Raw genomic sequence first — 22501 nt, forward strand, 5'->3', positions numbered from 1 at the left:
TCCGGAGGAGAATCCAGCCAATTAAGTGGCAAATAAAACCAGGTCTATTAAGAGCAGGTTAATTGGAAAGAAAAGGCGGTCCTGTCAGGTCCTTTATCAAAGGTATGAGTTCCAAAGATGGCTCTGTGCCCAGCAACCCACGTGCCTCTCCCCTGCGGCTCCCCTCCGTTCCTGCCTGTTTGTTTGGGGGCTACTCACATGTGGAGGGATTTTTGTGCCTTCATCACCTCTTCTTTTGAGCTGTACCGGACTAAAGCGTTGCCATGGGGGAGGTTCAGGTGGAATGTGATCAGGGGCCCGTGCTGCATGCAGAGGGTCCGCAGGGTGGAGCCATCAATCTGGGCACAGAGACAAGGGATGGCCGCCCTGAGCTGCTGCTGCTGCTGCCAGTCCTGGCCAGGAGGGGGAGGGGCTCGGGTCCCCCAGGCCAAAACACCTCCCCAAAGTGTTGACTCACCTGAGGTGTGAGGTTCTTCAGGACGAGACAGTTGGTGATTCTCCCTGAGCTGCTATTCTCATTCCAACTGGAACCTGAAAGAGAAAACACACCTCCCAGTAACCCCTGAATGCTTCACAAAGCGGGGGACGTGGGGAGACCCTGGGAGCCTCTTGGCTCTCTTCCCCCTCTCACGAGACTCGCACCAAATAGCATTGCTCAGCGTTTTGCTCAAATGGCTTAACCGCCCAGTGCTTCAGAAGATTCTCCCATTTCAAAGATTGCGCCACGGTCCCTGACCAATTTGCAAGGGGCAGAGACACACTGAGTAGGCGTATCAAGAGAGCAGAGGCCTTTCCCCGCCAACAAGGAACGAGTCTAGCTGAGGGGTCTTGGCCAACGTCTCCACGCAGGTCTGCCTGGCGGCAGGTGGGGAAACTCTGACAGGCAGCCAATGGCTGATTGAGGAGGAGAGGCCTGGCAAGGGCCGGGCAGCCGCTTCCTTTCTGCCCAGGCCTCCAGGCCCTGGTTCTGGGGGGGGGGGGGGGGGAAGGGCGCCTCCTCTTTGAGCACAGACACGGCCTGCCATCAGCCAAGCAGGGCAAGGGTGGCGCACGGGATGGGAACCAGATTCTTACCAGGGGTGTATCTGGCTTCCGAATGGCTCCAGCCACCCCCAAATCGCGCAGAGTTGTCCCACGTGGGCAGAGACAGCTTCTGCCCGGTCAGTCCAGGGGGCGGCCGTGATGGAGCCGTGATGCTCTTGGGTGGCAGAGGGACCTTCCATAGCTCATGGGCCAGAGAGGTGTTGTTAACGGAAGCAGGAGACCAAGTGGATTTGGAGTCACTGTTTCTGGCTGGAAGGAGAAAACGACCGTGAAACACCACTGCCTTGGGGGCTGCAAAGAGGCTCAGGAGGGAAGCAGGAGGAAGGGTTCAGTGGGGGGGGGGGCGGGAGGAGGGGGCTGCAGGGCCCGACCACCCGCTGGTCTCACCTGAAGAAGTGCTTTGTGCTGTACTGTTGAGGGAAACATTGTAGTTGGAGGCACGAATGGATGACCAGGCACTAGTTGAAGGCAGCGTGGTGTTCAGAGCTGAGGATGACCCTGGGGAGGGAAGGCATGGCAGCCCTCAGAGGGGTGGCAGCCATTAAGGGCAAGGCAGACAATGGGGATGTGCAGGCCCAGCTCAGTTCACCTTCAGGGCTGCAGCTTTAACATGGGGCTGGCTCCATCAAAAGGCAGAGGGGGGGAGCCAGCGATGGAGGGCGGCTATCGAGCCCCACTTGGTCACCAAGGAACCCCTTCTTGGGACCCCTTCGCCAACACTGCCCAGCCTGCAGGAGATCAAGTCCCCTTGAGGCACCACCTGAGCTGTGGATTCTGGCCTGTTCTCCCGAGGCCGGGGCTGGGGGGAACAAGGAGCCTGCAGGCCCACCACCCCGTCTGCCTCCTCTGATGTGTGCTGGATCTCCCCAACTGCTGCACTTTCTTCCTGGGGAGGCTTGAAAACCCAGCTGGCCAAGGAGACAGGTAAGGGGGGGGGGAGGCTTTGCTGGGGCCAAACAAGGACGATTTTCCAGAGCCCCGAAAATGCCGCCCCTCCCCCAACAGACCTACCGCTGTTCCTGTCCCTGAGGTGGTCAGCCTCCCGCACAGTGTTAATTGACAGGCTGTTTGTGACGCTGCCAGGAGTAACATAAGGGTCAGTTTCTGGGTCAATGTTTGGATAACCTTTCCACGGCTCACCAGGGCGAAATTCTAGGATTTAAAAAGAAAAGCAAAAGCCTGACAATCAGGGCTCCTCCCTGGGAAGGAGGCTGTTCTCCCCCCCCCAACGGCTGCTGACCCTGCTGGAAAGACCCCAAAGAGTCTCTCTCTCTCTCTGTTTATGTATTTCTTGCCCACCTCCAGCCCCCAAGAAATACAGGTCCTCCTCAGCTTACAATCCTTCACTGCCGGGGGGGGGGGATTCAAAGTTACATCATTATTGAAAAAAGTGGCACGGCTAATTTTCACACTTTGCAGCCTCCCCAGGGAGGGTCATGTGACCAAAATTCAGGTGCTTGGCCACAGACTCCTACTTAGGACATTTGCCGTGTCCCGGGGGGGTGTCACGTGATCCCCTTTTGCAATCCTTTGACAAGCAAAGTCAACAGGGAAGCCAGATTCACTTAACAACCGGGTCACTAATTTACCAACTGAAGTGATTCACTTAACAACCGTGGCAAGAAAAGTCATAAAATGGGGCAAAACTCACCTAACAAATGTCTCACTTAACAACAAAAACATTGGATTCAATTGTGGTCGTACGTTGAGGACTACCTGTAATTCAATTTCTTACTGAAAGGATCAGGACAAATTCATTTTACTGTTTTAGGAAGTCACAATGTTACAAAATTCCACCACATTCTTTAACATGGTCTAAACGCAACTATGCTGGGATTTGTAATTTCCGTTTTCCTTGGACACACAACCCACAACCACGGAGAGCAAAGAACTTCCCGAGCAGCAGCTGGGCTCCAACCAGACCCCTGAAAGACAGGCCTCCTGGGGCTTCCCCACAGCTGGTCTGTCTCATGGCATCTGCCCGGCCCTTTCACCTGTCCGGGGATGGGAAAGAGCGAGCCCGAAGGCTGCCCTGACTGGGGCTATGATGCTCCCCGGGGTCCTCCTCGTCTGCTCCTGGGGTCAAATCTCCTCTTATCCCACAAGACAGAGAAAAGGCCAGGTTGACACCTCCAATACGGGCCAAAGGGTTCAGCGGAGTCTATCTTTGTAGGGACTCACCTGGTGGCCAGTTGACACTGCTTGAACCGTTTGGTGATTTGGCACGTGGCCAGCCATCCCCCACAGATCCAGGTGGGCTGGCTGGTGAGTTACTACTGCTCATGAAGTCGTAGGGAACAAAGGACGACGTCTCCTCCATTCTAAAGCCACTGGAAATAGCACCTGAAAAGCAAGGGAGAGATCCAATCCTTTTCCAGAACATCATCCTGAGAAGTTGACAACTGACTTCACGTAGCCTTCTCATTATGGCCAATTTCTAGCTCCCCATCAGCCTCAACCAGCAGGACCACAGCGAAGGGCAGACACAATCTGACAAGATCCGGTTACTTATCTGTATCTGCTATTATGTAGGCTATGTGCTCCTGCAAAGCTCCATCTGGCATCTTCCAAAGATTACTGCACTACTGGAGCAAGACCTGCCGCCATTTCTTACTTTTTTCGTGCAGCCACCCACTTCACAATTGTGGCTCTGGGCAGGTCACAATAATTAAAACAACAGAAACTTCACAAAAATAAACAGCTATCCTAAAATCATGATTAAAAAATCAGTAAAGCATACTGGTAGTCAGCAGGTGACTATAAATCATGTGTCCATTTCACATGGCCACTGCCAAGGCTCACCACGACTGCCAACCCAGCAGGCACCATGGCAGAGCCAAGTTAGAATAGAATAGAGCTGGAAGGGACCTTGGAGGTCTTCTAGTCCAGCAGGTCTCAAGCAGGAGAACCAATACCATCTCAGACAAGTGACTGTCCAGTCTCTTCTTAAAAACCTCCAGTGATGGAACGTCCACGATTTCTGGAGGCAGAGCTGTTCCACTGGTTAATTGTCCTCACTGTCAAGAAGTTTCTCCTTAATTCCAAGTTGCTTCTCTCTTTGATCAGTTTCCAACCATTGTTTCTTGCCCTGCCCTCTGGTGCTTTGGAGAATAATTTGACCCCCTCTGCCTTGTGTCAGCCCCTCAGATACTGGAAGACTGCTATCATGTCTCAGGCCTATCAGTCTTCAGGCCCTTCCTAGGGGGCAAGTCTCAGATCTGGGGAGGGGGGATGTTCCATGCAGGTTGGGTGCCAGGGCAGAGAAGACTCCCTTCCTGGGTCCCACCAGATAACATTCGTTAGTGGATCAGACCTGTAGCAATGTCTCTGCAACTGGATCTGGTAAGACAGGTAGATGTAACTGGGGAGATGCGCCCCTCAAATATGTACCTTGTAACACAGTGTAGTAGTCCGTGCCAAACCCTTCTAGTTTCTAAAACCAACACAGAAGATTCAAGAAACAGGCAAGTCCCCTGAGACGAATGGGTTAAAAAGGGAGGCCATTTAGATTCAGAGTTTTTGTGTTTTCACTGTGGCCTCTGATTCCCAGCCATGGGAGAGCAGCAGATGTCTTATCCGGAGGGTCTGGCCACCATTAGCTGACTGAGACAAGATCTGACTGAAACAGGCAAGGCCACGCAGATCCCACTTTTGTCCTTGTGTTCCTCAGTGTACACAAAGACCAAGCAGGCTGGGTACCAGCCAAGCCTCACCAGGTCCCTTCCAACTCTGTTATTCTCTCAGAGCAGACCAGCACTTTCCCTTTTCCCAGATTTAGCTCTATTAATTAGCTGCCCCTCTTTTCAGTAGGCCCGCTTTCTCCGTTCTCTAAAAACAAGAAAGCAGAGTATACTTTAAACATGACAGGAGTCTGACATACGTGTCTTCCTCGTATGTAAACACCCTTCTCTGTCACTCAATTAAAAATGGCATTACTGCTATTTACTCAGGTTTAAGGAAAGGGCTTCCAAAATGAGCTAGCAATTTAATATCCTCCTCGTCTGCACAGCTGACGGGTTGGGTGGTGATGTTCAGATGGGTAAACTTTTGATCTCTTCTCGCTTTCCAGCCCAGCCTCTCCTAGAAGAGAATTCTACAGCACTTTCCTCCTCGTGCGGATTGTGGCTTTGAAGACTGGTGAGTCTTCTTCTCAGCTCACCCAGCAGCTCATAAATTCAGATTAATGTTCAGTTCATTTTAGGCTGACAAGCCACTCACTCTGGATAGAAACCAACAATCCAGCAATCCACTGTCAGCTGTTTCTCCTCTCTGCGTTTCAGGTGATTTCAAGACTGCCCCCCCAACTCTGTCTTTCCTTCTCCCATGAGACCCCTGAAAATCTCCTGTACCGTCTATTCCCAGCACATTATTAGCAAAGTGCAGAGTAATAACAGTTTGTTGGGCTTCTCCCCTCCATCTTGGTGCTCCCTCCAACATCTCATGTAACATGTAATGGCAGAGCCAGTTTGGTCTAGTGCAGTGATGGCAAACCTATGGCACGGGTGCCAGAGGCGGCACTCAGAGCCCTCCCTGTGGGCACGCGCAGTCGCCCCAGTCCCAGGCCTTCAGCTGGGTTTTATAAAACCTTTTCGCCTTAGGCCTCCACCGCCGTGTGCAAATAAAAAAAGGTTCAATCAATCAGTCAATTTCAACTTCTCACGGGGGAAAAAAAGATCTTGCCAAGTTGGAATTGATTGAACTTTTTAGTCCCACCCAGTCTGCCCTTACCACCGCAGCCACGCCCACCCAATGGGCCACGCCCACCCAATGGGCCACACCCCGCCTAATGGGCCACACCCACCCAGCACCCGATGATGCATAAGTGGGTTCTGGGTTGCAGTTTGGGCACTCGGTCTCTAAAAGGTTCGCCATCACTGGTCTAGTGGTTAAGGCCCTAGGCTGGAAAAGCCTGAGTTCAAGTCCCGCCTTAGCCATGAAAGCCGGCTGGGTGATCTTGGGCTAGTCACTCTTCCTCAGCCCAACCCCCGCCTCACAGGATTGTTGTTGTAGGTAAAATAGGAGGAGGAAGGTGTATGGGAGATATTTGCCATCTTGAGCTATTTGTAAAATAAAAAAGGTGGGACACAAATAAGTAAATAAATCTGCACTTGTAAAATGGGGCTTTGAGTGCCATCAGACTGGATGGAGGAACAAGGTGTGCTGATAAAACATTCTAGAGATTTTTGACACACACAAAAAAATTGAACAGACTCTGCGGGAACTATGTGTTGTCATTTTGGGACAGGAGTCCTGCCAAACAAGACTCTGCACAGGTGCACAATCCCGAGTGTGAATTACAGACTGCAATGACGAACATCTGCAAACCCACCGGCCTCCCTGAACTCAAAGGGAACCTCTCCCCTTATCAACATCAAACAGGTCATAGGCCTATGCCAGAGGTAGGCAACCTTGGCTCTTTTATGGCTCGTGGACTTCAACTCCCAGAATTCCTGAGCCAGCCATGCTGAGGGGAAAGGGAGAGGTTTCCAAGCTGAGCCATGCTGGCTCAGGAATTCTGGGAGTTGAAGTCCACGAGTCATAAAAGAGTCAAGGTTGCCTACCCCTGGCCTACGCTAAGCCTGATGGAAGTTCTCAACCTGAACCCAACTTCTTCTTAAAAAGGCCGGACAGTTTGTTACATCTCTGCTCCCAAGTTTCCTCTTTCCGCTCTGTATTCAAGATGGACAATGATTAATATTTATATGTAAGGCTGTAGGTATTATACATATGCTATATATATAGCAGGTTTATATGTGTGTTGTGTATGTGTACACTTTTGAGAGCAGGCAACAGAATTTCATTTCTAATGTGTGCCAGTGTGCCCACAGTAAAAAATGACAATAAAGGTTATCTTATCTGAACAGGCAGCATCTGGCAAGCAGTAACTTTTAAATCTCCCCAGCCCCAGAAGATGAACCTTGCCCTCATTCACAGCCACTGAGCCCAACAGGTCCCTGCACGCCTCACCCTTGTGTGCTTGGCTTCCAAGCAATCAGGGCTTGAGGAAAAGCATCGTAAGTACGCAACCTGTTGTGGGCTCTACTGACCGGTTCACTGTGATTCAAACAGATCATTCGTCATTTTTAGAAATGAAACCCTGATACAGAGACATTTTCTTCATGCATTTCAAAACTGATAATACAACACGAGAACCCCTGGCCACTGAGCTCCCACTGAGGCTTGTTCCGCTCATCCTGGCTTAACTTACCATTTTTGCTGGCATTCTGATCCAGAGATGTGTTGGCGGAAATACTGTCCACAGTTGTCCACTTTCTCAGCCGGGACTGCGGCTCCTTAATACTGCCCATATCCATATTTACATTCAAGTTTGCGTTCATTCCTGCATTAAAAGAATGGGTGAGACTCAGAGCAGCTCCTTTTCTAGGACAGAGCGTCCCTCTTCCTTCCCTCCCTCGTATCATGGAAGATCCAGCACATGGGACTGGATGCCACTAGACCTGCCCCAGACGGGAAGCAAAGCAAAAGACGCCCTGAAAACAAAGAACGGCACCAGGAAAGAGGAGAGAGGGGAAAGTGGCCACTTTTCCTAGAAAATTTGCCAAGTTCTCTTTTCTAATATGAATTTCATCTCCCAAAGCACTTAAGTCTCCACTGCCTAATAGAATCTTGCTCAATCAAGAATTTGTTCCTGGTTTCTCGTTTTGTATTTAACAGTGCCCTGGGATCTTTCCTCTGAATATTGCACAGGAATGCAGAGGCCGAGCACCAGATGGGACAGGAAAGCAAGGACTGGAGTTTGGAGGCAAAAAAAGCTTGGAAGAGGAGAATTAGATCAGAATTTGCAAATTCTGGCACCTGATCCTCCCCTCCTTGTGCAGTGCCGAATATCATTTCTTCACGATACTGACAGGTTTTGGACGTTGGATTTTATTGACCTCACTCAGAAAACCTTCCACCAGCAGGATAATACAGAGCAAAGAAAGTGGCTTAGCTGGGCAGCCCATGGTCAAACCCAACTCCAGGAGACCAGAGTACATTGGAAGACCTCGACCAGTGGAGAAGATACTCACCTATAGGAAAGTTGCTGAATGCGTTGATTTGAGATGGCCCTTTCTGCAACTCTTGGTTAGCGTGCGGAACAACATTCTCCAGGAAAGATTTTATGGCTGTCTGATGGAACTGCTGTTGTGATGGAGGCACCTGCTGCTTCATCAGCAGACTTGGATCGAGCTGACAAGATGGTGGCATCATTTGTTGCTGCATATTAAGAGGGCGATTCTTCAAACGCAAAGAGAGGACCAAATGATTAATGGAGCTATGATACAATCCACCAGTGGCATGATATGCTTCCAGTGCTGAATTATTAATTATTAACTTAACAATTACTGTTAACTATTAACTTAACTAGAGTTAAGTCAACAAAATGGTTTCTTCTTCAGTCAGAAGACCACAGCTATGAATTCCAAACCACATGGGGTCAACTCTAAATGGTGAACCATTTTGCAGACGCTGAACCGAATTACAGATTGTTTTGCACATTCAATTTGCTATTAACATGAATACAGAATAACAGAGTTGGAAGGGACCTTGGAGGTCTTCTAGTCCAACCCCCTGTTCTAGCCCAACCCCCTATGCCATTCCAAGTGGCTGTCCACTCTCTTCACATTCAAAACTTGGGAAGGATGAAAGGGCCAGAACAGTATGGATATTCAATTTCCATGGTGCAACAGCCACAAAGCAAGATGCCCATCGCAACTGGTCTCCGTGCCTCCAATTCAGCACTTGGCAAATGCCTTTCCAAAGGCCACCCAGACTTTCTTGGCAATCTCATTCAACGTCGGAGGATAAAAATCTTTAAATAACACCCAGCGTGAGCCTACCTGTTGCTGCTGCTGCTCCTGGCGGCCATTTGCAGGCGTGTTCCTCTGGCCCTGCACTTTCCTCTGCTGGGCCAGCAATCGCTAAGACAGTAAACCAGGGTTGCAAAAGAGGTCAGAGTGAGGACACGTGCTAATTCAGAACACTAATCTCAAGGGGGGGGGGGGGGCAGACTGTCGGACATCCGCTTACCTGTAACTGGGAGAGTTGGTTCAACTGGGAGAGTTGGTTCAACATGGCTACTTGTTGTGGGCCAAAGAGTGAGCTGAGGCCCCCGGTGTTTGGTGCATACTTCAGCAATGATACTGGAACCTAAAGTGCCAAAAGAGCATGCCGTAAAGGAGAGGCCAAGGGAAAAAGCACCTCTGGCAGATCCTGATGCTTTGAGGTGGTCGGAACAGAACACTTGATAGCAAAGAGGACAACAGGAACGGACTTGGGGCACATACAATTCTGTATGCTGCTGCAGATCTGTGTTTTTTGCTTTGACTTTTGACTCTCCTCCATGCAGGACTTTGAAGAATCCGCCAAATGCCTGTTTAGTCTCTAAAGGCATCTAATCCAAGGCCCAGGATCTGACCACCGTGATCTGTAACTGGCTTCACTGCTGAATTGCTCTTGCCGTTAGGGAGGCTTTTCTCTCAACCAGAATCTGCCTTCTGGGAGCTGAAATGTATTCGTCTGTCACCTGCGCTCTAGGATGGGAGGCAACAGACCTCTTTTTAGGCGCTTGAAAAGTTCTATAGGTGCCCCTCAACCTACAAACGTTGAAATCAATGGGGAAGCTGGCAGAGAAGGCTGCAAGTCACTGGGGTAAGTCTCCCTTGCCCACACTCCCTCCCCAGCCCCTCTCCACTTGTGCCGAGCACTCATGCCCTCTCTCCAACTGGCCTGGTTGTGGGAAGCTGGTAAGGAGTTACTTGAACTGATGAACATGGGATTCAGTTAATAACGGCAGCTGGGAATGCAAGGATTGCCATTGCTAAGCGATGTGGTTTCACTTTCAACCATATTATTTAGTAATGGAAATTCCACTTCAACTGCTGTCTTAAGCTGAAGACTGCCTATCTCTTAACCCGAATTCCTCTGCGCTCTCTTCGTGGGCTATCCTTCTTAGTCCTCTGATCACCTTCCTTGCCTTTCCCTGATCCAGTTTATCGGAATCCTTTTAACAGTTAATACTGGCCAGAACTGGATACAATACCCGAGGAAGGATCTAATGCAGCGGTAGTGAACCTTTTAGAGACCGAGTGCCCAAACTGCAACCCAAAACCCACTTATTTATCACCAGGTGCCAGATGGGCATGGCCCACTGGGTGGGCGTGGCTGTGGTGGTCATGGCAGATTGGGTGGGTGTGGCCAAGGTGGATGTGATCACCTCGATGTTGCTCGTGGGGAGGGACGTCTGTGGGGGCCGGGCAGGGTTGGGGGAGATCCAGGGGGTCTCTGGCAGGTGGGGCGGTGGGCAGGAGGCTCGTCCTGCAGAGTGAGGTGAGGCAGGGCGGGGGTGCCATTGCCATGGGGCAAGGCAAGGGCCGGGGCGGCTGCTACCAGACACCATCGGCAACCGCACACAGAGGCCAGCGAGCACATGGGGGCTGACAGTGTCCATCAGCAGCCACAGCCTGCGGGACCCTTGACTGGCGCACTCAGGGGCTCCGCAGCCCGTCGCCAGCAGTTCAAAGAAGCCGCCTCTGAGCTGGATGGCCGGCCGACAGCTGAGGAGGCGATGCAGTGGGTCGTGCCCGGGAAAAGGAGAGCATGCCAGGCCAGGAGGGACAGGACGGGGGGGGAGGGAAACCAGCCATGCTGGGATGCATCCAGCCACGTGGGACCTCGGCGAGTTAGCAGGCGGCTGGTTGAAGAGGGACAGTTGCCATCTCTGGGGTATGACATGCGTGCCCACAGAGGGCTCTGAGTGCCGCCTCTGGCACACGTGCCATAGGTTCACCACCACTGATCTAATGAATACACCATGAAATGGAAGGATTAATTTCTATGACTAGCAAGCCACCCGTGTTGATGCAGTCTAAAATTGCACTTGCCTTTTCAGCAGCCACATACGCCTGCGAACTCAAATTCAGCTTGCAATCAACTAATATTCCAAGGTATTTTTTTCACAAATACTGTTGCCTTCTCTCTTCCTCCCTTCTATTGGCTTCCTCCACCTTTCTCTTCCCTCCTCCCAGCCACACCCCACCGCCAGACCCCGGGCAGCTGCTCCTCATCTTCCTGCCAAATTGGCAGGGCTCCTGCAAAGCCTCTCAGCTGGCCCCATTCTCACCCCAACTACGCTACACACACATTTTATTTCTTTTAGTTATGTATAAAAAAAATCTGCATCTCCCTGTTAAATTTGGGTTTTTCTCAGTCCCTTTATCAAAACTTTTGAGACTTTTCAATTTTTTTCCCTAAGGCATTAGTTGCTTCAACCCTGCTTTATCTAAAATTTGGTAAGCATTCCCATCATCTATTTCTTCATCCAGGGCATTAAGAGCAAAGTGCCCAGAACCCAACCTTAGGGCACTTAACAGATATCATAATCTCCGAACATAATTTGTGAATCAGCCACATGCCCGTTTAATCGTCATGCCTGCCAACCCACAGATAATTAGCTTGCTAATCAAAATACCACGGGGTACCTTGACAAATGCTTGGCAGAAATCAAGCTAGGTGGTCTTGCTAGCATTTCACGGCGTGCCTTATGCAGAGGAAAAGGAGACACCCTTCCATTGTCCCTCCAAATTGCCTCCTCGTCCTTGTACCTGCCCACAAACAAGCGGAGCCTCACCTGAGGGGAGAGTAATGGAGGAGGCACTTGAGCGCGGGGGTTGGACTGAGAGGAGTGAAGAGGAGGCTGTGCTGGAGATGGCTGCATCGTCCGGGCTTGTGCTGTGAGATTTCCAAAGGGGCTGGGATTGCCGTTCTGCAGAGGGACAGGTGACAAGTGAGCCGCTGCCCCTCCGGCTGAGACAGGTAGGGGCAGAAACCCCCGTTCCCTTCCTCCCACCCCGACCTGATGCCTGCAGAGGCTGCCTCCCAAGTGCCACTCAGAAACACCTCTGGCGACTAGCCAGCCTAATGGAGCAGAAGGCTCTTTTTCAACAAGTGAGCTGGGAAGCCGAGGCCTTCGTTCACGCGAGGCCAATCATCCCCTCAGACTTCTACATCACGTCCTGCGCATTGCGACATCATGCCCAAGCCCGTCTGCCAGGACATTTCCCGCAAGGCTGCCCAGCCTCCCTTGCCCTCACCCGGGAACAATGGTGCCAATTTAGGTGAGAGAACAGTCAGTCAAAGTGAGCTTCTTCAGAAAGATCAGAAGCATGATTTTCAGATTTCCCAACCACCGTGGTTGGTCTCTGCTCCTTTCAAACCACAGTTGTGGCAACTGCAAGGAAAGGCCAAGCCCGAAACCGAGACCCTTTCTTTCTTTCTTTCTTTCTTTCTTTCTTTCTTTCTTTCTTTTTCTTTCTTTCTTTCTTTCTTTCTTTCTTTCTTTCTTTCTTTCTTTCTTTCTTTCTTTCTTTTTCTTTCTTTGTTCTTCAAGCCTCCCTTCTGAAAAGGGTACATTTTACATCTTTTCCTTGAACTTTTCAAAAGAGCTGCCGAATTCAATCAGATCCCAAATTAAGATAAAAGCAGGTGCAAAACAGAAGCCTGCTTGGCTGGTGCTTGCCGAATCTGGAAGCAGTTTAGCAAGTGGAGACCCAAAGAAAGTGAGGGATGAAGAGTAAAGGCCATCAAGGGGGAGACAAATCCGAGGCTGGGAAAGGGACGGAAGGCCAGCCAGAGAGTGAAAGAAAGAAGGAATTCTCTAAGTACATCAGAAATCTCGCCCAGAAAAGGCAGAGAGCACAGTGGCATAAAGTTGCATTTCACCCCAACCATCAACAAGGAAGAGGTTGCCTAAAGGGCTAAAAAAAAGGGGACAATCCTCTTTATTCAGAGGGCCTTCTCTAGCAGATTTGAGTATGGAGAGCCTCCCCTCCCCACGGGGGGGGGGGAGCTCTGTGCCTCCTACATGCTTGCTTAGAGGAAGTCAAGGGCTGGTAGTTCTACAGATCAGGGATTCTGCTTGAGGACTGCCAACCTCCCCTTAAGCCTTGCTGGACGTCCTGGGGAAGGGATGCTCCCAGCCTTACCTGTCTAACAGAATTCAAGCTTTGCACGCTCAGCCCCGTCAGGGAGCTGAGGACGTGGTTAGGTAGTGCACTGTTGGAAGGGGGAAACTTCCCATTCTGACTGGGCATGAACTGCATGTTTGGGGAATCGTCGGCTACCAGGCCATCCTGGAGAAGCACAAGCCGAGCAGCAGTGGGAGGGAAGAGGCCGGCGGCAGGAACAGATGCAGAAAACAGGAGAGAGGTTAGTGTCACCACAGGGCCGAGCCAGGCAGTTCTCTGCGTAGACATCAAATACAAAACGAACAAAACCAAATTTCCCCTCCGTGCCAGCCCTTCCTGAAAGGAGCAGGAGAGAGCAGGGAGTTGCTGATGATCCATGCCCTGATCAGCTCTCGTGGGCGCTTTGTGCTGAAATGGGCCTGTCCAAGCAGGCCAGATGGACCAGGTGCAAAGCTGCCCCCGCGGGGCCTCTGCTTCACGTGGAAAAGTCTCGCTCTGCTTATCTTCCAAGCTAAAATCTGGAACCACCAGAACAGAATGTTTGGGGGCCTGGTTCTACTGAACTTCAGCCTACTTCAAAGTCTGGCCGAACGTGGCCCAAAGGTGTTTTTTCAAGAGGCAAATGGACTTTCTTGTTTTCCTTTGAAGACGTTTCGCTGCTCATCCAAGAAGCTTCTTACGCTCTGACTGGATGGTGGGGAATGGAAGGATTTATATTTATATACCAGCTGTCTGCAAGGAATATAAATCCTTTCATTCCCCACCATCCAGTCACAGCTGAAGAAGCTTCTTGGAGCAGTGAAAGGTCTTCAAAGGAAAAGAAGACAGTCCAGTGGCCTCTTGAAAAAGCACCTCTGGGACAACCATGACCTGGATGACGGAGAATCTCCACAGACGTCTGGCAGAACTTGCAGTTTGTGGTTTGTGGTTTGGACTGAAATATATTCTGCCCAATGTGCACAGCCCTAGGACGGCTCCTCCCTGAACCGACAGGGAAAGCGGCGATAAGCTCATAACCTCGAAAGAGAAAAGGCCAGGTGGAGGAAGGCGAAGAGTCCTCCTCTCCACCAGAATGGCCCCTTGTCTTCAACAGTCCGCCTTCAGAGTCCCTTTGTGCATCCACAATCGAAGGAAGAGTGGGCCTGGGGTCACGGGCAACCATGGTGTCCCTCACCCCACCCCTTTGAACTCTTCCTCCCAAAAAGTCTCACCTTATCAAAATAAGGACTTCTGTCCATGGAAGACTCTTTGGCAATGTGGGGACGGGAGCCAGGACTTTTCCCAATCGCCCGGCTGCCTTCACCAACATTCAGGTTATGCTTCTCCAGCTCCATCCGCTTGTCAGGCAAGATTCCTGGAGGAGGGGGGGGGAGGAGGAGGAGGAGGAGGAGGAGGAGAAGGGGCTTCAAAATGCACTTAGGCACCAATACTGACATTCACAGCTTTCTGGAATTCCACACAGAGCAGGAAATACATTTCTTGTCAAGGAGGAGAGGGAGGCACTACACGTTAAAAGGTGTTTCGCTCCTTTGCACACCTTTAGACTTTAGAAAAGTCATGGTGACCTTTCACTAAGATGCAGAGGTGGGCAGTGATTCGATCTGAAGTGGGCAAGCCATCCTCTCTCTGCTTCCTTTGAGTTCAGAAGTCAACGCATCTTCCTGAGCCCAGCAACTCCTTGCGAGGACCTTCCAGCCAGTCCAGCAACAGCCCCCTCCCCAGTTCTGGTCTGCTCTGGATTGGAACCTTGCATACACTATAACTGTACACCACAGTAGTAGGGCAATTCACGGCATTTGGAGCTTCTAATTTCCCCCCATTTCATCCCAAGAGTTTCGTCCCGCTGGAGTTCTCATTGCTGCTCTGATTTGGAAAGAGCCATGCAAGCTAGTGAGCCAACCCCGCCCGTTGAGAAGGAATCCAAATTAGTCTTTCTCTTGAATTGTGATACAGCCGCAACAAGCAGATCCCAATTATATTTTGTTATGGCTTCCACTGTTAGGGATTTTTTTCCCCTAAGATTCAATCACAATCTGTTCCAAATTATGTGGCGTCCTGCTCCTTAGAACAATGGAAGATGGGCCCTCAGTTGCTTGCCTGAGGCAAAGACCTCACCTTCTGATCTTTGTGCTATCCTGTCCCGCCTCCTTTGGTTTCTCAACATGCCCAGTTCCATTTCTAGCCCCTGGGCTATCTTGCTGCTCTTCTCTCAACTTCTGGGGTGTCCAGAACAGGACACAATTTCAAAGTTCGGTCTGACCAAACACAGTGGAAGTGGATAAATAAAGTGGAACAACTACTTTTAGTGCAGGGGTGTCAAACTTGCAACGTCCCGTGACATGTCGTGACGTATCGCGGCTTTTTTGCCATTGCCGGCAATGGGATGGGTGCGGTTTTGCCATGATGCATCCGGCCCGTGGGCCGGCAGTTTGATACCCCTGTTCTAGTGATTTAGAATCTTCGCACTTTTTTCATTCAGCCTAGAATTGCATTTGCTTTTTTAAATCTGCCAAATCACCCAGCTGGCTTATAACTAGTTTTGGAAACGGTGTTTTCCAAAAGACCTATGACCAACCCGTCCTCTAGTGCTGTATTGGATTTCTGGTTCCCAAGTGACAAACTTTGCATTTGCCATTTGGATTTTGTTTTCTTCTTTTCAGCATTTCTCTAACCTACAAAATATCATTTACTACCTTCTAGAGGACTCCCTTTGCCACCTAATTATGTGTTACCTGGAAATTTAACAAGCATCCCCTTTGCCTCTTTATCAAGTGACTGATAGGGATACTGAACAGCACAGAACCAGGCCAGTGGCAGCCCTTGACGTACGACCTCAACTGAGCCCAAAATTTCTGTTGCTAAGTGAGGCATTTGTTAAGTGAGTTTTGCCCCATTTTACGACTTTTCTTGCCACAGTTGTTAAGTGAACCACTGCAGTTGTTTAAGTTAGTAACCTGTTTGTTAAGTGAATCTGGTTTCCCCACTGACTTTGCTTGTCAGAAGCTCCCAAAAGTTGATCACGTGACCCCCAGGACAAGGCAGCCGTCCTAAGTATGAGTCAGTTGCCAAGTATCTGAATTTTGATCACGTGACCACAGGGATGCCGCAACGGTTGTAAATATGAAAAATGGCTACATCTCATCATTTTTCAATGATGTAGTAATTCTGAATGGTCACTTGATGAAGAACCACCGAGGAGCACTTTGGGACTGGTTTTCAAGCCTGTTCTATATCTGTGTCACTGTCATGCCATTCAGTCCACACCTAATCAGCTACCTGGTAAGAAGGTGAAAGGGTACTTTGTCAGATGCTCAGCTGAAAGCCAGATGCTGGGTCTCTGGGGTATTTGCATCACCTACTAGGAAAATGACCCAGTGATCACCCCACTGCTTTGAAGGTGGATTCAGCCTGGTCTCTCAGGGTTTTCTCAATTCTTCGTATTAGACTGATGAGTCTTGGATTTTTCCCCCTTTGAAGAGACAGAACTCTCCCTTCTGCCCTGATCTTCACTAGCCTTTTTGTGCACATCTGCTCTCTTCCTTTTTTCCCTCGTTATGTAATCATTTGCAATTGTGTTTTTGGTATCTCCCATCTATTCTGATCTCCTTTTCCATGGGCTGAAAACCTGCAGCGTTGCTGCCTATCCCGATTTGCTACTGAGCTCTGAGTGGCTCCTACACCTAAAGAAAAGGGCCAGTGGACCCTATGAGCTGGGGGACACCCAGCCAACCCATCCCAGAAGACGTCCATTAAGGTGTGGAAAGCAACGATCCTATAACCAATTGGGGCCATGGTTATTTTAACAGGAAGCAACACATTCTAAGCCACTTATTTTCATTCTCGTCTGATGCTTGTCTTACCTCCAGATAGCTCCATCTTATTGCTCTGCATCATTTCTTCTGGCAAGTCTCTCTGAAGGAAAGAATGAAATTCGCTTAATCAAGGCAGTATCTGCATGCGGCCTTTCCCCCCTTCACGAGGGGAGGGGGGGCTCTTCAAGGAAAGAAGCATGCAACCCAAAAGGTGACAGAGAGTTGACTCAGGAACCGTCCGCTGCAGTGTTCTGTTTTCCTGCTATACTTACAGGGAACCCAAGATTGGCAAACTGCTTCACAAAGGGATTTATCCACATTTCATCTTGCTTATTTCCACTTTTCATTGTTCCCTAAAAACAAAACAATACAAAAGCCCAGCATCAAAACAGCAGGAAATACTAAAGCTGCAGACATGGTTATGAGAACATGTCTGTGCAGAAAACAGGCTCTGGTTTCAGCTTCAAACGACTCTTCTAGCTCAGCCCAGTGAGGAGGGAAGGTTACACATCTCAAAAAAAGACGCCTCGTGGCTTCATTGTCCTTCCCTTCTTCTTGCCTCAGGGAGTTGGGAGACCTAGAGGGACTCCATGCAGCCAAAGGGCCAACCTGGTTCCGCCCGGATTGCTCATCTCTTCTCCAAGCTCTGGGCAGAAAGACCAACTCATCCCCAGCAGCACCCCCATCTCCTTATCGAGGCCAAAGGCGGTCAGTACAGGGCCAACCCCTGGGGCTTAGCAAGGCAGATTTGGGTGGTCATCAACTGACCCAAGGAATTCCCTCAGAACTTCAGGCCCTTTCCTCACAAGGAGGCACCAGCTGGCAGGGGACCGTCTTCAGGCAGAGACTAGGATCTCTGCTCTCTCACTGTCCCTTATTACCTGCTTTCTTATCGCAGTGCAAAATGGTCTATTTCTGCCGGGTGAAGAAAGATCAAAGTCCATACTCCCCTCCCCCCCCCCAGCTTTTCTTGGACATAAACATGGCCTCCTTCCTCCTGGCATACTTACCTTTGAAGGCATCTTTTTTGAGCACGGGGGCCAGTGCAAAGGTGCACCAGCATCTTGAACAGAGTTGCTGTTCCACACGCCTATCTCCACATCCTCCTCTTCCTCCCAGCTGGCTGGATGATTCCCTGTCAAAGGCATATCACCCCCACACCAGCCATCGGGAACTTGCATAGACTTAGGTCCTGGTGGGGATAAAATCAGCCCGCTCTTAGCTTATCAACCCACTCAAATTAGGCTGCTCTGTCCCAAGAACCAACTGGGGGTTCCCAGGAGATCTCGCCCAGTGCCACCAGCAGAGGAACTGCTCAGGCCCGGTGCCAACCCACAGGTCCTGTGGCTTGTATGAACAGAGCATATTCTGCTTTACTGTCAGTCCTGACAAATCTGCCCAGAGGCTCACAAGTCCCATTTCCCCACAAACCTTCATACCTGCTTTATTAGATGCCTGCTGCCCGCCAGAAGCATTTCCCCAGCTGCTGGCACCGGTGGCGTCACCGACAGGCTCTCCCCAACTTGGACCAGTGTCCACAGGTTTGCCCCATGCTGATGTGCCATTATCTACTGTAACAGGTGCAGGAGGAGGTTCTCCCCAACCTTTCAAAACAAACACAACTTATTAGCAAGGCTGGGCCATAAAGCGCAGCCGAGTTGTTTGAAAGAGAGAGAGAAGCAGCCCAAAGCCAATTAAAAGTTCAAAGTTTTATCCCATGTGATGCTACAACGCGATCGGGCCAATCCCACATTAAAGAAATCCTTCTGGTAGGAAAGGAAAATGCTGTACGTGATACTCTTGTCTTCAGAAACAAAAGACCCTGACAAACACAGACAAGACTCGACTCTTTTCCCAGCTTGCTTTGACTGGAAGACCAACCAAAGGTTAAACTTATCCATCTATTTTTTGCAAAAAATCCAAGAATTTTGTGAAAAAAGACCCTCTGTCAAGTGCTTCCTGTTTTGACTCTCTGGACTAGAAGATTGCAAGCCCTTGATATCTCAGGAAGGAGTTCTTATGATCAAGAGTCTGATTGTGACATTGTTTTCCAAGGTGTTTAGGGGGAAGTGTACTTTAATACAAATAGGAAGGGTGCTGGATACCTTCTCACCTTATTTGTAAAAATAATAAAGGTGGGATACAAACAAACCCTCCCACACTGACCATAGGAGAACAGATTGAATGCTTTCGCCTTTTTCTCCTGGGGGTGCTACAGTGCCTGAAGTCAGGCGAGGCTGAGAGCGCCCATCAGCCCCAACCTTCTGCCCGGGGGCCCAAACCCTTGACCCGGCCCAATGTGGCATGGGGTCTTCATCACTTTGGGGTGATGAAAGATGCCCTGGTAACCGCAGGGAGCCCACTCTGCATTATGGGGGGTCTCAAACTACCTTGAGAGCAGCCCATCCTCTCACCCAACTTAAGAGTTGCTTAGGAAATGAGAAAGCAGGAGCTGCCGAAGACTTACCGGAGCTACTGCCGCCCCCGCTCTCCGTGCCGGCTGCGGAAGCTGAGGGCAACCGTGGCTGGTGCGCTTGCACGTCCGGTCGGCCCACGGGATTCGGGGTGTTCTTGTTCCACATGTTCACGTTTTTGTAGTTGTATTTGCTCGGGTCGCCCCAGGCAGAGGTTCCGTCGTCAATCTCAATTTTACGACGAATGGACTCTGGGGAGGGCTCCTCCCACCCGGTGGGCTCTTCTTCTTTGACTGGGGCCGGCATGGGTCTCCCCAGCCATCCCATACCTGACGGTTTGCTTGCAGCCGCCGCCACAGATGGGCCCCCCCAGCACGCAGCCTCCTGCTGCTTGCTCCAGTCTGGGGACCCTGAGGGCTTGGAAGGCTCCCCCCAGCTCTGGGAGCGATTTGGCTTGGGGGATTCCGCCCACACGGGGCTTGGATTTGGCTTGGCGGTCTCCTCCCACCCTGAAGCGCTGCCTGGCTTGGTGCTGCCGCCATTCCCCCCACCCCAGCGCCCAGAGTTCGATCTAGCAGGCTCTTTCCAGCAGGAGGTGGACCTGTCGCTGTCGCTACTGCCAGAACTGGACTTCTTCAACTCGCCCCAATGATTGTTCCTCATGTTCTCCCCCCAGCCGTCGCCAGCCCATCCAGGGTTGGCTTTGGGCCCTTCTCCCCATCCCTGCTTGAGCTTCTCTGTGTCGTTCCAGGTCAGTGATGGAGCCCGGACCTCTTGGCCCGTCATCCACGACTGGCTGTTCTTGGCCACGGTGGGCGCTGCGCCCTCTTCCCAACCTCCTTGGCTGCTGGGGCCTCTGGAGTCTCCCCACCTGCTTGCAGACTTAGACTCACCCCAGCTTGTCCCAGGGGAAGGACTGGGCCCATGGAGGTGGGGCCTCTCCGGAGCTCCCCCTGAACTGCAGGCTTGGGCCACACAACCCCCCCAGGCTTCTGTTCCATTGTCAGCTTTCTTTTCGCCCTTTGGCGTCACCTCTGTATCCCAGGCTGTGTTTTGTTTTATTGGGGTTTGCCCCCAACCAGAATTGGAAAGGACACGTGGGTCCAGATCTGTTCTGTTCACTATGCTTTGAAGCAGTGTTTGCTGGTCAATTTTCCTTCTTTCATGGCTTGCCCCTTCTGTGGAGGAGTGCTCCTCGGGGACCTCGAGATTGCCGTCACTGTCTCCAGAACCAGCCTTGGACCACCCACCATTCTGCTCCAGCGCCTGGGGAGCTGCACAGCACTGGGGGTCCACACCCACCTTCTCCTCCTTGGCAGATTTCCATTCATTGGTAAACATCTTCCCATTCCCACTGTTGGCTTCAGAGGAATGGCTGCTCGGGAGCTTGTTCCATTCACCATCTCCTAAGTTGGCATTCTGGGCAGAGCCTCTCCGGGCTCCTCCGTGGCCCATTCCACTTCTGGGCCCCCAGGCCCCATTCTGGCTATTGCCCATGCCTGCCACCTCCCACGTCCCTGTCTGCTGATCCTCTTTTATTTCCATGGTTGAGCTGCTGGTCCTACTCAGCCCAGGCTGCATTGGCGTTGCATTCACAGTGTCATTGTTAGCTTGGCTATTTGAGTCAGAACGGGTCTCTATGGAGTAACCAGGGCCATAGGCACCCCATCTAGTACCAGGAGTCCCACCATTTTTTGTGTCACCATTGCTCAGGTGCGAAATGGAAGTGCCGTTTGTTACTGGGGAGGCTGGAGGCTGAGGCCGATTGCTTTTGGCGCTCCGGCCCCAGGTCCCGGGCCCTGCATTACTAACCAGTTCAGTCGTCTGCATTGAACCAGCTGGGTTTGGTAAACTAGAGGTCATAAAGTTAGTAGTGTTCTTATTTGGTCCATTCACTTCGTGGTTCGGGTTCTGAGGCTGCCCACTACGTGAAAGTTTCCTTGTACCATTGAGTTGGGAATCACAGTTTTCCTGGAGGCTGCCCCAGGAGCTGGCAAGGCTAGAGTTCACACTCTGATTGTTCACCATCTGAACGGCACCTGTGCCGCAGCCACCGCTTCCTCGGGACCCTTTGAGGGCATGCCCGCTGCTCTCCAAGACTGGCCAGGCGTGGCCATTGGACGTCAAAGTGCTGGAATTTAATTCTTCATTGGCTGAACTGGGGGTGCCCCAAGCATTCACTCTATTGTTGCTACTTTCAGGGATGACATTGGAAGCATCTGCTGAAAGGGGACAGGGGCTCATCAAGGCACCCAGAGACACACCCCATGACTCACTAATGCTTCCGCTGCTCACATTATTGCTGTTGCTACTGCTGACAAGCTTGGCCTGATTAGCGTGTCCAATGCCGTTCTGCAGGTGGCTGACTTCACTGCTTGGGCCCCGTGAGGCCATAATAATGTTCCTCTCTGACCCGGAACTCAGGGCAGAATCAGCGTCCATACATTCTGAAGCCAGCTGCAAGTCACTGCCGGTGGTCGAGGGCCATGCCTCCTTCTCTGAACCGTCTACAACAGTTTTATCCCAGTTTGTGCTGGATTCACTACTGGAAAAGATCCTTTCCCAGTGAGCATTCTCATAATGGGATCCAAGTGTGCTGTGGTTCAGATCTAAGAAAAATAGAAAGCATTACTAAAAACATCGCGCGCAAAAAAAAAAAAAAAAACAGGTCGAGAGGAAACAATCCTTCTGGATCAGCGCCCCAGAAAATGGAAAGAACCAACGTCTGCTCTATTCTGAACAAAACAAGCAGAGGCACTTAACGAGAGCTGAGGAGCAGCGCAAACCTGCCTGGCTATTGAGGCCTCTTGGGAAAGTGTGTCTCACCCTCTTGCCTTCACTCATCTCAGCATCTGCAACCTCTGCTAGGACTTTTGCGGTCTCTCCTTCAGCCTTCCATCTCTACACTCCCTGCCCCGGATACCTTTTCCAGACCCCCTCACTGGATTTTTTTTTGGGGGGTAGGGGGGGAGAGCCTGAGGTTACAGCAAATGCACTACATCACTTTTCACTTTTTAAGGCTCAAATAACAATGTAGAACACTAATTTGTACTCATATTGTGTTCTGAAAAGCACAATATTAGACTTTCTGCATCAAAAGTAGTCTAAACCAGTTCCTTTGTGAACAATCTTAAGTTAAGCCAACGAGTATGTATTTCTGATCACAAACTTTATCTGAAAGTAACTGGGTAAGGGCCAATCAAAACCTGTGATATTTGATCTTTTCTAAATGCTTATTTTCCAAAACAATTTTAGCCTGAGATGA

The 22501-nt window shown here is 50.7% G+C and overlaps 1 protein-coding gene across 1 annotated transcript in view; it reads right to left on the reverse strand.

Moving 5' to 3' along the window:
• TNRC6A (trinucleotide repeat containing adaptor 6A) overlaps positions 1 to 22501 on the reverse strand; it is a 36251-nt gene that overhangs the window by 602 nt on the left and 13148 nt on the right. Inside the window, exons 5-23 of the mRNA XM_029283598.1 lie at positions 21604 to 21845; positions 19290 to 21558; positions 18262 to 18426; positions 17833 to 18014; positions 17095 to 17175; positions 16871 to 16922; positions 14222 to 14364; positions 13029 to 13175; positions 11675 to 11809; positions 9076 to 9195; positions 8886 to 8966; positions 8076 to 8283; positions 7253 to 7384; positions 3226 to 3387; positions 2056 to 2196; positions 1432 to 1542; positions 1075 to 1293; positions 458 to 531; positions 199 to 338 (exon numbers count right to left, since the gene is read on the reverse strand). Of these exons, the coding sequence (XP_029139431.1) occupies positions 199 to 338; positions 458 to 531; positions 1075 to 1293; positions 1432 to 1542; positions 2056 to 2196; positions 3226 to 3387; positions 7253 to 7384; positions 8076 to 8283; positions 8886 to 8966; positions 9076 to 9195; positions 11675 to 11809; positions 13029 to 13175; positions 14222 to 14364; positions 16871 to 16922; positions 17095 to 17175; positions 17833 to 18014; positions 18262 to 18426; positions 19290 to 21558; positions 21604 to 21845 (4804 nt within the window). The remainder of the gene's footprint in view (positions 1 to 198; positions 339 to 457; positions 532 to 1074; positions 1294 to 1431; positions 1543 to 2055; positions 2197 to 3225; positions 3388 to 7252; positions 7385 to 8075; positions 8284 to 8885; positions 8967 to 9075; positions 9196 to 11674; positions 11810 to 13028; positions 13176 to 14221; positions 14365 to 16870; positions 16923 to 17094; positions 17176 to 17832; positions 18015 to 18261; positions 18427 to 19289; positions 21559 to 21603; positions 21846 to 22501) is intronic.

Source organism: Protobothrops mucrosquamatus, unplaced genomic scaffold, assembly GCF_001527695.2.
Source record: "Protobothrops mucrosquamatus isolate PMUCROS unplaced genomic scaffold, P.Mucros_1.0 scaffold148, whole genome shotgun sequence".
Classification (NCBI taxonomy): domain Eukaryota; kingdom Metazoa; phylum Chordata; class Lepidosauria; order Squamata; family Viperidae; genus Protobothrops; species Protobothrops mucrosquamatus.